Source organism: Protopterus annectens, chromosome 9.part0 (genome assembly GCF_019279795.1).
Source record: "Protopterus annectens isolate FY-2018-M chromosome 9.part0, PAN1.0, whole genome shotgun sequence".
Taxonomy (NCBI): Eukaryota; Metazoa; Chordata; order Ceratodontiformes; family Protopteridae; genus Protopterus; species Protopterus annectens.
In genome coordinates, this window is record NC_056743.1 from 1,216,460,959 (window position 1) to 1,216,475,428 (window position 14,470).

General features: G+C 36.8%; 1 protein-coding gene across 1 annotated transcript in view; it reads left to right on the top strand.

Annotated features, from left to right (window-relative positions):
- Positions 1 to 9,198, top strand: part of LOC122811950 (calcium-binding protein 4-like) — a 300,582-nt gene extending 291,384 nt beyond the window's left edge. Inside the window, exon 6 of the mRNA XM_044084143.1 lies at positions 8,065 to 9,198. Within this exon, the coding sequence (XP_043940078.1) occupies positions 8,065 to 8,090 (26 nt within the window). The 3' untranslated portion in view covers positions 8,091 to 9,198. The remainder of the gene's footprint in view (positions 1 to 8,064) is intronic.
- Positions 9,199 to 14,470: the final 5,272 nt, after the last annotated feature.

Below are 14,470 nucleotides of genomic sequence, written 5' to 3' on the forward strand. Positions count from 1 at the left end.
TCACTGCCCCTGCCTATTCCCATCAGTTTAGCACCTCCTAATGACTGAACCCCTGCTTATGTCTTCCCTGTTTACTACTCTTCTCATTGTCCCAGTCCTGGGCTGTATCCCCCCCACAGTCTTGATAAAAAGCCATTTGTCCAATAAATATTGCTGTCATCCAGGCTTTGGCCTCATCTACCTTTTCTTTGTTGAGAAAAATTATAAAACTTTATCATTTTATTGTACATAATCTTTGTCCATAAAGCCCAAGTTCTTGGCCATAAAGCAATGCAAAGATGCATCAACTATATTTCTTTTTAAATACCAAGTGAAACTAACATTTAGCAGCACTCGTCTAAATCCTTCCTGCTCTTTCATCTACCTAGAAGATCATGAGTTCAAAAAAGTGGATACTGCTTGGCTATCAGGCTTAAAACAAGTGTCCTTGTCCCTTGGTTCTTTGCCCCATAAACACATTGTTACTTAGAACAGTCTGAGCTCTAAGAACATTATATCCTTCTATTAGCCTGATTTTTCCTCTCTATCTGTCTGGTATCAGATAAATCATATGCCAGAAAGTGATTGCCCTTTCCCTGCATGTAGAGGGGAGTTATTTTTGACTACCAAACCATCCATCCTGGCATTGAGTCACTCCATTTGTATTTCAGTTCAGATTCTTTGCATACTCCCACATCTTCTCTGATTTCTTTCTTGATGCTAGCCCAGTGATGTCCTTTCCCTTAATTCTCCTTTAGGGTATTGTGTTGCAAATACTTGCTGCAGCCTAAAAACCCAACAAGCAGGTATCAGATATCTTAAAACGCTATGAACTTTAAGGAGCAATAATATGTGTTGCATTACATTTTGTCAACACTTGCACTGCCATGTATGTTTAAGCAGATTGACTTTTCTCATAACATCAGGTGCTGTTTCGTCACAGCAACTATGTAATGCTATATCCAAAGTTGTGATGTTATCCAGTTCAGAAAGCAGAAAAGGAGACTTTACTTTTGCTTTTTTTTATATACTTTTCCCTTTTGCTCAATTTTGTGTGACCTCAGAGGTAGTATATGTAGCAAATTTAGAAAACACAAGTGCGAGGAGAAGATATGCAAAGCCCTGAAAAAAGGATAATTTTAAGTGACAGACTTCATAAGTTCTTAGTTCTAGATTATTGTCATTGTTGATGTGACACCCTGACCCCATGTGCAAAAGTGAGAAAAAGGGGTTGTGGCTGGATGGATAGATGCAACGAGTGACAGAGGTTCTTACAATTGCCTTTTTATTACCAGGCAACTGAAGTATGCAGCAGTTACTGACTTGGTACCCCAGCTCTTCATCTTGGTTGTCTAGTTTCTGTGCTTACCTAACTTTGTTCCTGTTCAAGCAATGTCCTCTACTTTTGAGTTACCATCCTCCAACCATCCCTTTTTGATAATCATTTGAAAGGTTGGTACTTGTATGAGTGACTCCTGAAATATAGAGACTGAATGTCCGAAAAAACAGAATTACATATATACCAAGTCTGAGATTGCCAGGTATGACAATCTCAGATTTGGTATACATCAATATATACATATATATATATATATATATATATATATATATATATATATATATATATATACACACACACACACACACACACACATATATATATATATATATATATACACACACATATATATATATATATATATATATATATATATATATATATATATACCTTTATGTTAACAGAAAATGCAACTGCATTCTCCCCACCTAGTCCTATAATTCTCTCGCCACCTCTAAACCCCTCTCCAGCTATGATTACTAGCCTCTCTAGCTATGATCTATAGGCTACCACACATATATACATACTGTAAATATCAAATTTGTACCATGTACCTAGGAATTTACACCTGCTCTCTAACATGAAATGTAACTGTAAATTGTTCATTAATAATATTGTGTCTCTCTAAAGGTAACATGTACCTAAGAAATTACACCTGCTCTCTAACATGAAACATAATTGTAAATTGTTCTTCTTTTCTATATTGTATCTGTATCTAAATTTTGTAACATGGAGCTTTTCTCCCCGGGCCTCCACTGAAAACGGGCTCTCTGAGCCCAGTGGACATCCCCGGTCATCAAACTGGAAATAAATAAATAAATATATATATATATATATATATATATATATATATATATCTAGAGAGAGAGAGAGCGAGATAGATATAGATAGATATATGAGTCTACTTCAGAAGACTAAAAAAAACAAAAGACTGAAAATTCAAAATACTGAATGATGGAATGTGCCCCTTCTCCACTGTTGTGCGATCTTGGAGTTGGTATATATAGTTAGCAGGGGGTTTGGGGTATATATATATATATATATATATATATATATATATATATATATATATATATATATATATATATATATATATATATATATATATATATATATATATATGTGCGTGTGTGTGTCTGCACTCAGGTGTGTGCACTCAGAGGTGTGGGGATGCAGGTGGCTTGACCACCCTGTAAAAATGAAGCTTAAAAGAGAAGAGTAATGTTGAAGATTCACTCTTCTCTTGGATTGGTTTCTTTTTTTCAGTTACATTTCAATGGGGAGTCTCTTTTCCTTTGTTCTGCATCTAAAATACTAGATACATTAAAGAATTCCTCTCCTAATAACTTTCTTTTTTTTCTTGAGTTAGGATATGTGTTGCTACTGTCTATTTATCATCCCTGCTTGGCAAGTACTGCTTGCTCTGTAGGGATCGTGTTTGAAACTGCTGGTCTCTGTTTCCACTTGTGCTTGCATTCTGATCATCAGAAATTATCTGTCACTTCACCTTCCTTTGAAAGCTATGCTTAAAAATCCAGCAGCACTATAGTGTGACTGGGGCTATTCTCCCTCTGATGCAATGGTTCTGAGCTCTAAAGTAGATGTTTTGCAAAGGGCAGCTCATCATACCTTCTAGAAAGTTCTTGCAAGGGGATGAAGGCTAATGCTCTGATTAACTCAGAATATTTGTCAGAGCTGCTGATAAACTAAACTGGAAAAGCTAGGAATTAAATCCAGAAAGTCTGCAAGATGAATTATGTATCAGCTACATTGTATGTAATGGGTGCCTATTGGTCAAAACTGTGTTCTTGTGTCTCCTGTTGCAATCCTGAGTCTAGTTTGTACAGAAAAGGATTCTGTTTTTTGAAGATGATTTTTCCTATCCTGCTACACGACTGAGTTGCTGCTCAAATGATTTGTGAATTTGTTATGTTATACTTGACATAGAATCTCATGTAGTATTTTAAGCAAAACAAAGGCCTGTCTTATCTGTGTGGTGCCTATACTTTGTGTGATATTATTTTGCACTATTTTGTCAATAGGGATTTTGCTGTCCCAGCCTTATTGAATGAACTCCAGTGATTTACTCATCATAAACTTCCTTATGCTTTTTTCCTTCTCTCTCCCTGTTGTTTCCCCTCATCTTTGGTCACTAATTTTACCTGAATTTTCCACTTTTGGCCTTCACATCATTGATTGGGGACTTTTTGACTATCCTCACTTTCAAGGCTGCTCTGGTCTGGTGTGTGTGTGTGTGTGTGTGTGTGTGTGTGTGTGTGTGTGTGTGTGTGTGTGTGTGTGTGTGTGTGTGTGTGTGTGTGTGTGTGTGTGTGTGTGTGGTGTGTGTCAATATATATATATATATATACCTACGTACATACATGGGTCTCATTTACCTTACTGAATTTTCACTTCCTTGAATCTTAATTGGCCGACTCCACTTCACTGAAAAACCACTCCTCCAAAAGCATGGACTATCAAAAATCTTTCCTTGGGAAATGAACCACTTGGCCACCAGGAAAAAACCTCAACACACACACACTCACAGGAGTCTGAATGTTGTAATATTGAACCATGAATTTCGAAACCCAAGGATTACGAAAGCACAGAACAGCGATTTTTTTCCCAGGGAAAAAAATTGCTGTTCAGTACAAAAAGAAAAAAAACAAGTACACTTTAAACTTAAAATGATGTGGGGGGGCTTCGTCCCCCACACCCCCCTACTTAAATATACCAACTCTGAGATCACAGCACAGTGGAGGAAACAGCAAAGCCACGAAAACGGCCCACCAATTTTTTTCCCTGGGAAAAAAAATCGGTGTGCCATGGCTTCACTATTTTTGGATTTCGAACATTTGGGTTCGATATTACAATGTTCGGACTCCTCTAAGTTTGACATTGTAATATAGACCCTTTTAATTAACTTGCTTAAAATTGAATCTAAAACAAATGCTAGCAAGGAAAAACAAACACCTAAACTGAAGCCTTATCATTGTACAAAAATTTGCCTTAATTAGTGGTGCAAGCAAAAAAATCAATAATAAGCATACCACCATTGTGGCTTGACTTAAAATGATATACTGCGTCAACTTTAGCTGAAAGATTTAATTATTATTATTATTATTATTATTATTATTATTATTATTATTATCTACTTTTAATCTATTTCTGAACTGAGTAAGCCCACAGTGGCAACCAGGGAGCACTGTTTGGGTAATTGATTTGCTCAGATTGACACAATAGATAAATGACAAGGAAAAGAAACAAATATTGTACCCTGGGTGCAGGAAGCACTTACGGCCTTAGTCCACTGAACTAACTGCCAGACTTAATTGCAATGAACACTAATGTAAACATGCGCTAACTGCAGGTCTTTAGTGTGTTTGTGAGTTGAAGTAGTAACATTTGTCCTGTTCTAAGGAATAGTGGACCCTGTAAAATGGGTGCCTCAGTACACTGTGCAAATCTATTAGGTTTGGTCAAATAACTGAAAAGAAGCTATAAATAACAATAGAATCCAACTTATCATATACAAGTGTATTGAAAAAAGGTGATGGTCTGTAATAATGTTTGCATAAAATGCTGTGGGCTTTGTGTTTATTGCAAAATTATTTAATAAAATGAAATATTTTGCATTGAACCCACAGAGTGAAAAGGGGAAAACATGGCCTGACCATTTCTAAAGTTTCTATGGGAAACATTTGTCCATACTTCCATTTCTGGATTAAAGTAGACTACAAAACTGTTTAGTTTAATACAAAAATACTTACTGATACATTGTCTTCAACAATTATGTCAGTCCTGAAGATACAGGGAAAATGCACTCATGAACTACTTGTCGAAGTTGAATTATTTGCTTAGGGGCACTCATTACATAAGTATAAACTGCCTGAATATAGACTGATGCAGCAAGATGTTTAGGCCTATTCTCAGCTCCCAACTCAAAGATTATGCTCTTTGTCTCATTTCAGGTCCCTGCAGCATTACAAAGTGTGAATACATTCCTGATAAAGTTGTAGTCTGTGTTCTTGTTATAGTATCTCAGGCCCTTTTATTGGCAGCATGGTGGCAGAATGATAAGATCTTCGCATCCAAGTTCAAGGGTTCAGTTCTGATCACTGTCATAGTAACATTTTGCATTTTTTTTCCTTTGGCTGGGTGAGTTACTTTTCAAAAAACAGCAGATGAGTGGTTACAGTGTTCTAATAATTAATAATTGTGTAGTACAAATGAAAATTATTTTAGGTTACCCTTTGTGAACAATGCTTTCCTTTACATGTTTGGGAGTTTTAATGTATTCAAATAGATGAAAGCTTTTTGATATAAATGCAAGTTTAAACACTAAAAAGTGCTTTTTTGATATACAAAAATGTATGTTTCTATTATTGAACAAGTAAGGGGTACTGAAACAGAGGACATGGTCATAGTTAATATCTAAGCACAAGTGAAGCATTGTAGAGTAAGAAACACAACTATTACGTTTTATTTTTGCTAGAGTTGTTTAAGCAACTATTTGTTACAGAAGTCTTCTGTTATGGGTGTTCATTGAAAGCTGAAATCTAACTGAAAAAATGCTACAGACACTGCAACACATGTAGGTGTTACATTTTCCAAGATATGGAACCTTTTGTGATAATGTAGAGAAACATATAATTCTGTATTTTTTAATATGCAGTATTGATGCACAAAGTATGCGTGAACACATTGAGTGTTATTGTAAAGAAGACTTTTTGCTGAACAACATTGCTGTTTGCACCTTTGCTGGTCACACGATATGTGCATTTCTTTTACTTATGCTTTTAACTTGTTTTCAGAAAATGCTCAGTAATCTAATGAAGTATATACATTGCTACAGGTAAAACATTTCATGGGTGCTAAATGTGAATGAATTAATCATAGCTACATTAATAACAATTCATAATCTGGGTCTAGTAAATATGCATTATGTTCATTTGAAATGTATGAAGGTAATTAATCATAGGGGAGAATGTCAATCTGTACAACAAACACAGGACATAATGTGGTGAAAAGTTAAAACTTCCAGATAATGCACTACGACAGAGGTTTGTAGAAATGGGGTGGTGCAGCCAGGGCACTCATAGGAGAACTGCCTTAGAGAGACAGAAGGGCTAGAAGCTTAAATGCTGGAGATGATGCCAAGGGAAGGCACTTCATGGTTGCTGGGGGGCAGTAAGGGGTGGTGCCAGGGTGGTGGGAGTGTGGTATAAGAGCACCAAAGAGTCATTTGCCTAGGGTTCCATTTCATTTAAGGTCAGCCCTGTTTATAACATCAGTGACCCAGCTTTAGAATAACCCATGTTGCCAGAAAGTTAGTCAAGAGAGGGAAGCTTTTTCTCCAAGAAGTCTATAATCTGGATCAGTACCTTGTATATGAGAGGCCCTAATGAAAGGCAGAGATTTTGTTTGCAGTGACATTGAATATGTGATGGTGATAAATAGCTGTCATTAATATGTGTCTTCCTGCACAAGGAAAGAATATGAATTGAGATGCTGTTTCTACCCTAGAGAAGCCAGCCTGTGATATACTATCATTCCAACATAACCCTTCTGACAATATTGGAGGTTAAAGTAGAACAGCAAGAAGAAGTCACATTAAGACAATGTGCGTGCAAGTCCTAATATAAGACAAAAATAACTGAAAACAGTAAAGCACAACCAGTAAAATATTAAAATAAAACAAACACATTAATTGCTTTCAGAAATAAACTGGTTAGGTTCAGTGTTTTCATTCATATTTTCAGAACTAAACTGCAGTTAGGCTCAGTGTTTTCATTCGTCAAAGGAAAGAATATCTGTAACAGACTAAAGGAAGTGATCAGATGATGGGTTTGTGTTTACTACATGGAACTATAAGAAGGGTTCTTTTATACCTCTCTGATTCCCCTTGGGTGCAGATATATGGAGTGGTATCTCTCCTTTTATTTCCAGGTGTATGCCTCTGTGTACAGAACCCCTAAGGTACCTGCCACACTTCCCATTTAGCTAAGCCTGCTCCATGGTGTTGAGGGACAGAGTTCCTACTATGGCCTAGATTATCCGGTTTTGATTAGGGGTTTGGTTGCTGGAAAGTCTAGCTGGGGGATAAAGAGTCATGATAATATAATTTCTATTCACTTTACCCTGAATGGACAAGAAGGGATCATATCGCCAGGATCTGCATTCTGTCCAGAAGTTTTGATGGAGACTTTAGATTGATCAGAAGAACATAATTAAAAGGGATATATGACATCTTGTGGGTTATATCACCCAGGGAAGTGAGTATTATTCCCACAAAGTACCTATTATGCACTTACATCTTGCGAGCAAACGCAAGATGTACAAAATGAACAAGCTAGGACTTGAAGTGAAAAAGTCCTCATGGCTGCATGGATGATGTCCTCATTACTGTTAAGGTGCTTTTGTGGATTTCATGGTTGACCAGATAAAGGTACAAAAATAAAGGGGAAAACAAACAAACAATGTAGCTATTCGCTTCTTCTGTGGCTGTATTCTTTCCTCCTCCTCCTTCATCAGGTCAGTTTTCAGGGCTATGATCAAATGAGACTCCCTCACTCATCCATTTAGAGGTAAGTGTGATTGTCATTGGCTGCAGCTGTCTATCTGTCTGGTTGTCTCCTCTGGTGCGTAATGTACTAGCTGAAAAGAGGTCAGTAGCGCTGTAGTCAGATATGTAAACCCCATGCCAGCAACATATTTTCATTTTTATTTCTCCATTTCTCTTCTAGAATTTGTTCGAATGATGTCTCGTTGATTCCAGTGACAGTAACAACAACAGTAATATTTGATCTGAAGAGATGCAATTTAAGGAAATCTGCCTGTTTGAGTGCCTTATTTCTATTTCAAAATTATGGGAATGGAAATGCGTACCCAACTAACTAATTTGTATCGGTGAACACTCAGGATGTACTTACGTGTTTTTTCTGATGGTGATGTAGCGTCAGTAAGAGTGCTAGACAACTGTAAAAAACAGAACAGATCTTCAAAGTCACCAGTGGACAAAACAGGCCCAGTGTCCCAGCTAACATAGTCAATTTCTGTTTCTAAACCAGTTCTGTAAATTGTCATCTGTGTCTTGTGCCTGCATGTAAATGTGTGTTTTCTGCTTTAGAAGATTTAATTTATTTTATTTAAAAAGAAGCAAATAACACTAGTCTACCACTCTATTTTTGACGTTGAAGAAAGGCCCAAAGTATTTCAGCTGTGGAATTAAGTTTTATGATCAGGGTAATGGGATGAGTTATCAGTATAACAGAATTTGCTACTAAGGTTTCCAACATCCACTTCTATTATGAAATAACAATGACCCACACAGATTTGGGAAAAGGTGAACGCTGGCATGTTCCTGAGGGTGCTGGAATTAAACGCTGAATGTTTTTTAGGTGTACAGTATTTTGGAGTATACGTATTAATAAGACATTTTATTACTTCAGCATATAAGCCTCACTGTAATACATAAACTACTTTACAGAGGAGTACAGAATCACCCCAAATTAACATTGCATTTCATTGTTACTGTTATTCATTAAACAAATGATTAATGTGCCTAATTGCACATCACAGATCAAAAGATAATTAGGCTTGATGGTTCAGTATACCTATCTGTTCATCCTGTTTTTACATTCAAGTAATAAGCAACTTAACTTTAACACCACACGTAGATGGAGTGCCACTTCCACCACATACAGTAATGTTTTTTTTTGTTTGTTTTTTTTTTGATATCACATTAAGACAAATTAAGTTTTCATGACTTTATAAATGAAAATAAAAACAATTAGGTTTTATAAACTAAAACAGCATTCCACTTCTTCCAGAAAAGATCATATTTTTAGCAGTTGTATGCTTACTTGGGAATTATTGTGTATGCAGGTATCCTTCAGAATGGGTGAACCACACACATATCATTTTTTTAGCAAGGGGTATGGAAGCAGGGTTGGGAGTCCTATTGTTTGGCACCAGACAGTTGCTTAGTGTTAACAGCATCATACCTAAAAGATCATTAGTATCCTGTTATGGCAGTTAGACTCAGACAAAAATAAGGTGAGAGATGTGTTTCCTCATATTTTGCATGTTCTCCAAATTTGTGCGATCTCAGAGTTGGCATATGTATTCTTGCAGTCATACTGGGTGTAAAGAGACTTTGCACTGTGCAAAAAAAAATGTTTTTTCAGTTTTGCGATTCTGGAAGTGTCACTATTTTTACTAGTGACCAACCAAGGTTTTAGATTTTGGGTCTGAATAAAGTTTCATCTCAAATATTCAGTGTGGGTTGAAAAGTATGCTGATAATATCAAGTTAGGAATTCTGATGTGCAAGAAAGTTATGACCAGCTTAAAATGAAAATATAGTATTTGTTAAAATGATTACTAATGATCCCTAAGAAATATTGCTTACTGATACTGATCTGTACAATATTAAACTAAAAATAAGTGATCATGTTACATTTACATGAGAGTCAGGCTGGCTTAGGCCTAGTTATTGATAAACGTTAATTTAAAGCTCCCACATAAAATGTAGTACCAATAACAAAATCAAAGGCATTAACCTCATGGGAATAGTATCAGGAGTTCCAAAGAAATTTTACCTTTACCTGTAGAAATGTGGGAAAGTAGTTTGAGCCTTGTCTAATACTGGTCAAATAAGAAAGACTGATAGAATACTGAAGGGAATGACCATGTCCCTTAGGAGTTATTCCCATTTGCCATATAATGAAATATTAAAACCATTTGGTTTGCATAGTTAACACAAAAGAAGACAAACATGGCATTTAATTTCAGTGGCAAGAAACTGAAAAAAAAAAAAAAAGAAAACAAGTACACATTTGATCACATCCTCCTTTAGTGTATAGTGCTAAGGCCATTCTAATTGAGTACCGAAATGATAAAAGGACATGATCGTAACATTTGTGTGGAACTGGCTGCATTTAGTAAAAGCAGAAAATGGTCTTATTTATTAAATTTGAAGAAGCTATGTTTGCCACCCATTGACAATAAGTCAAAATACAGTTTCATGGCATAGTGGGTAAAACAAACAAGGATAAAAGTATGTCCATTTGTTCTGATAGTACTAAACACCCTTAACATGTTTGGTAACGTTTTGTTGCTTTTATTCACATGTAATTCATGCATTTTCTTCCCACATGGTTTGCTTGTTGAAAAAATGCTTTATGAAGGGACATAATATCCAGGTCTGAACTGATTGTTACACATAATGAAAAAAAGAGACTGAAAATGTATGAATACCAACAATGGAATTCTAGAGGAAATTAAAACAGATGATAGCAAATATGTTCTCTTGCTTTTTCACATATATTTGCTTGTGTGTGTACCTGTGTGTATCTCCACATTAGATATAGCTTTTCCCCATTAAATTTCTTGATACAGCATATCTTTAAAAACTATTGCTTTGTTTTTGGCTATCTTTTGATTGCAGCTTTGTCACATTGAGAAGAAGACGAGTTTTGGACTTGCTCTTACTGTTTAAAGACAGAAATAAAGTTAAGTGCTTACATGTATTGAGAAACAGTTCACTAACATTAATTTTTAAATCAGACCCATATCAGTACTGCATGTATATTGTATTTTAGCAACTAAACTTTATACAGTATGCCTATTAAATGCTCTAGAACTTTGTTTGATGTTTCTGTTTAGTGATTTTTTGATGTTATCCCAAAATACCCACATGAACACACACACACACACATATATATATATATATATATATATATATATATATATATATATATATATTTATTTTATTTTATTTATTTATTTGCAGTTGTTTAACCAGGATAGTCCATTGGGCCTAATGAACCCATTTTCAATGGAGTCCTGGGGAGAAAAGCTCTTAAATACATATTACACAAAGATTAATATACACACAGATTGCATGTAGATTACAGAGGTAAACAAACTATGCTTAATATACTCTTAAAAGCTCGTAAATACATGTTACACAAAGATTAATATACACACATAGATTGCATGAAGATTACAGAGGTAAACAAACTAAGCTTAATATACACACACACAGACTGCAGGTTCATTACAGAGGTAAACAGACTGATGAAAAGTACTTCAATCAAAGGAAATGATATCAACATTTTTTATATATATATATATATATATATATATATATATATATATATATATATATATGGTTTACCTTTACAATGTCAAGGTCCACTTTTGCGGTGCTCAGATGTGCAAAAGTCTGTTTTCAAAATTATGTATTAGAGAATGACAAAATGCTGAACTCACAAGAGCGAATGCTAGTCACTCTTGTGAATTTGGCATTTTGAGTGGAGATCACACTACAGTGGGGATTGGGACATATACCTTTTCCCTCACTGTATTTCCATCTCGGAGTTAGTATCTATAATTTGCAGGGGGTGTGCAGGATGCAGGGGGGATTGCCCCCCTGCATAACAGTTGTCGGAGACATCTGGAAGTGACGTCTGTTTCGCACAAAGTCAACTTTCCTGAGTGTAGACTTTTTTAAGTACCAGGCTCGCTTTTCCAAGCATTTGACGTTGTAATTTTTGACATTTCAAGTTGGTTAAGTAAACAGTCCCACAACTGTAATATATATATATATATATATATATATATATATATATATATATATATATATGCACACACACATATGCATCTGTATTTAATATGACTTACCTTCTCCCACTATACACCTAGAGCCAAGAAGACAAATTAGAAGTATTATTATATTTTTATTAAAAATATAAAGGTAATGATTTGATCAGTACATTCTCAACAGCACATAGTTTGCATACCCTCTGTATGCCAACATGTTTTTTTTCCTGAGGCTTCTTTTTTCTTTCCATATCCCAAGACATACAGATGCGTCAAACAGCAATATATAGCTACAGTGTACTTGTGACTGTGCATGCGTCTTGAGATCTTATTGTATCCCATCCAGAAATGGCTTGTATCCTTGCCTATTGCTTTCCTGGATAACCACCATTTCCTCATGACTCTGAATGTGATAAAACAGGTATTAAAATAGATAGATGTATACAAATGTAAGTCAATTTGTGAGACAATCTTGTCTCCTGTACTCAATCTGACTTTGTTCTTTTCTTTCTCTCCAGCTTATCATTTATACTTTAGTAAGTCTGTATTCATGACACGTCAGGAGATCTTTTACAAGTTTCCCTTTTCCTTGATTATTCCCAGTTATTGCTTTAATGACAGCATCACGATTGTGTGAATCACAGTACATGAATAAGGAATCTCCTTTTCAGTCATATTTTCCCTGTCTTCATGAAGTGACAGTACAGAAATTGATGTCATCCATTTTTGCTTTTATTTAGTCTGTTGTGACTTCCCCTTTTGTTGGTACAGTCTCAGACTGGGACAACTCTGGTTCATGGGTTCATAGGTTGGTACTAGGCTATCGGTCCTAGGGCCTATACAAGCCTAGCCATAACAATTCCCTGGCTATTTCTTCCCACACTATTTACTTCCCTGGACACCTGTCTAGCAGGGCAACTGACGTGATCCCCAGGGTGAATTTCCTTTCTCCCATCCAATCGTCAAGGTTCCTTTTGAAAAGGGCCAAAGAGGCACTCTGCTAGACATGTATGAGCAATCTATTCCTGGGGAGTCTCTGGGTCAGGAACCTATCCCTCTAGCATGTTTTGTTTATTGTAATGACAAGGTTTAGATTCCTGGAGCGTGTGGCTCTGAGGGATTGGGATTTCTTTAAGTGTAGCATGTCCAACAGCTCAGGGTTTGACATGGCTTTGTATGTTAAGCAGAGAACGCCTCTGAGTAGACGATATGCGACAGTGTATAGCTGGAGTTTTTTAAGGCGGTCAGCATAGGGCATCTGCTTTAGGCCTGTGATTCTTTTAGTGAGATATTTCTGCGGCCTTCCAGTTGTTGCAGATGTCTTGAGAGGTACATACCAAACGGAGCGTTGTATTCTATAATGGGTCTAATGAGGGATGAGTACAGTGGGACAATGACCTCCTTTTTTCTGGATGAAAAGCCCTTACTGATGAGGTGTGCCACATAGAAGGATTTCCTGACTGTTGTGGCAATGTGGTTATCGAAGATGAGACCACTGTCAACCTGTGTCCCTAAGTCTCTTGTCACACTTTCGGTGTTTAGTGTACTGCCACCTATATGGTAATTCACAAATACGTGTTTTTTTCCCAAAGGGGATAACTATACATTTCTTGGCATTGAGCTTGAGCCCATGGTTCTGGCACTGATTACCTGTTTCTTTAAGGCCCTTTTGTAGATTATCCACATCATTTGGGGATTCAATAATGGCTCCCAGTTTGCAGTCATCTACGAACTTTGTTAGCCAGAGTCCCTTAGTGTTGGCCTGTACTTCAGAGAAGTAGATGCCAAACAAGAGCGGTCCCAGGACTGAACCCTGAGGTACTCCACTTGTCACTGGCCTGGAAATGGATTTGGAGTCGGCTACTTTTACATTGTGGGTTCTATCGGTAAGCCAGTTAGCAACCCATTGGGTGACGTAGGGATTAATGCCCAGCTTAGTAAGTTTATCTATGATTCCAGAGTGGGGGATGGTGTCAAAGGCCTTGGCAAGGTCTAGATAGGCTGTGTGGACCACCTTACCTTTGTCCATGGCTCTGGAGACTGATTCGAAGAAGTCAGTCAGGTTCAGGAGACAAGATTGGCTCTCCACAAACCCAAACTGGGTGGGGTCCAGTGTTTGAAGGTTGCCAATGTCTTTGTTTATAAGTTCCATGATAATACGCTCCATGGCCTTGCAGATTAGGCTTGTCAGACTGATGGGGTGGTAGTTTCTGGGATCCAAGGTGGATGCCCCCTTGTGGAGTGGGATAACTGTAGCTCTGCACCACTCAGTGGGCATGAAACCTGAGGTGAGGCTATGATTAAACATGACACTTAGGTGAGGTGCCAGTTCATATTGTAGTTCATGTAGTACACAGCCCGGGATGTCATCTGGTCCCATGGATGCTGTATTCTTTGCTTTGGAGAGTGCGATTTTTACCTGTGTGGCCGTTATTACTAGAATTTGGCAATCTTCCGGTATTGAGATGGGCCATTTAGGGGGTGAGAGGGGGGTGAAGTTGGCACTGAATCAATTTGCTAGGATATTGGCAATATCCTTGGGATC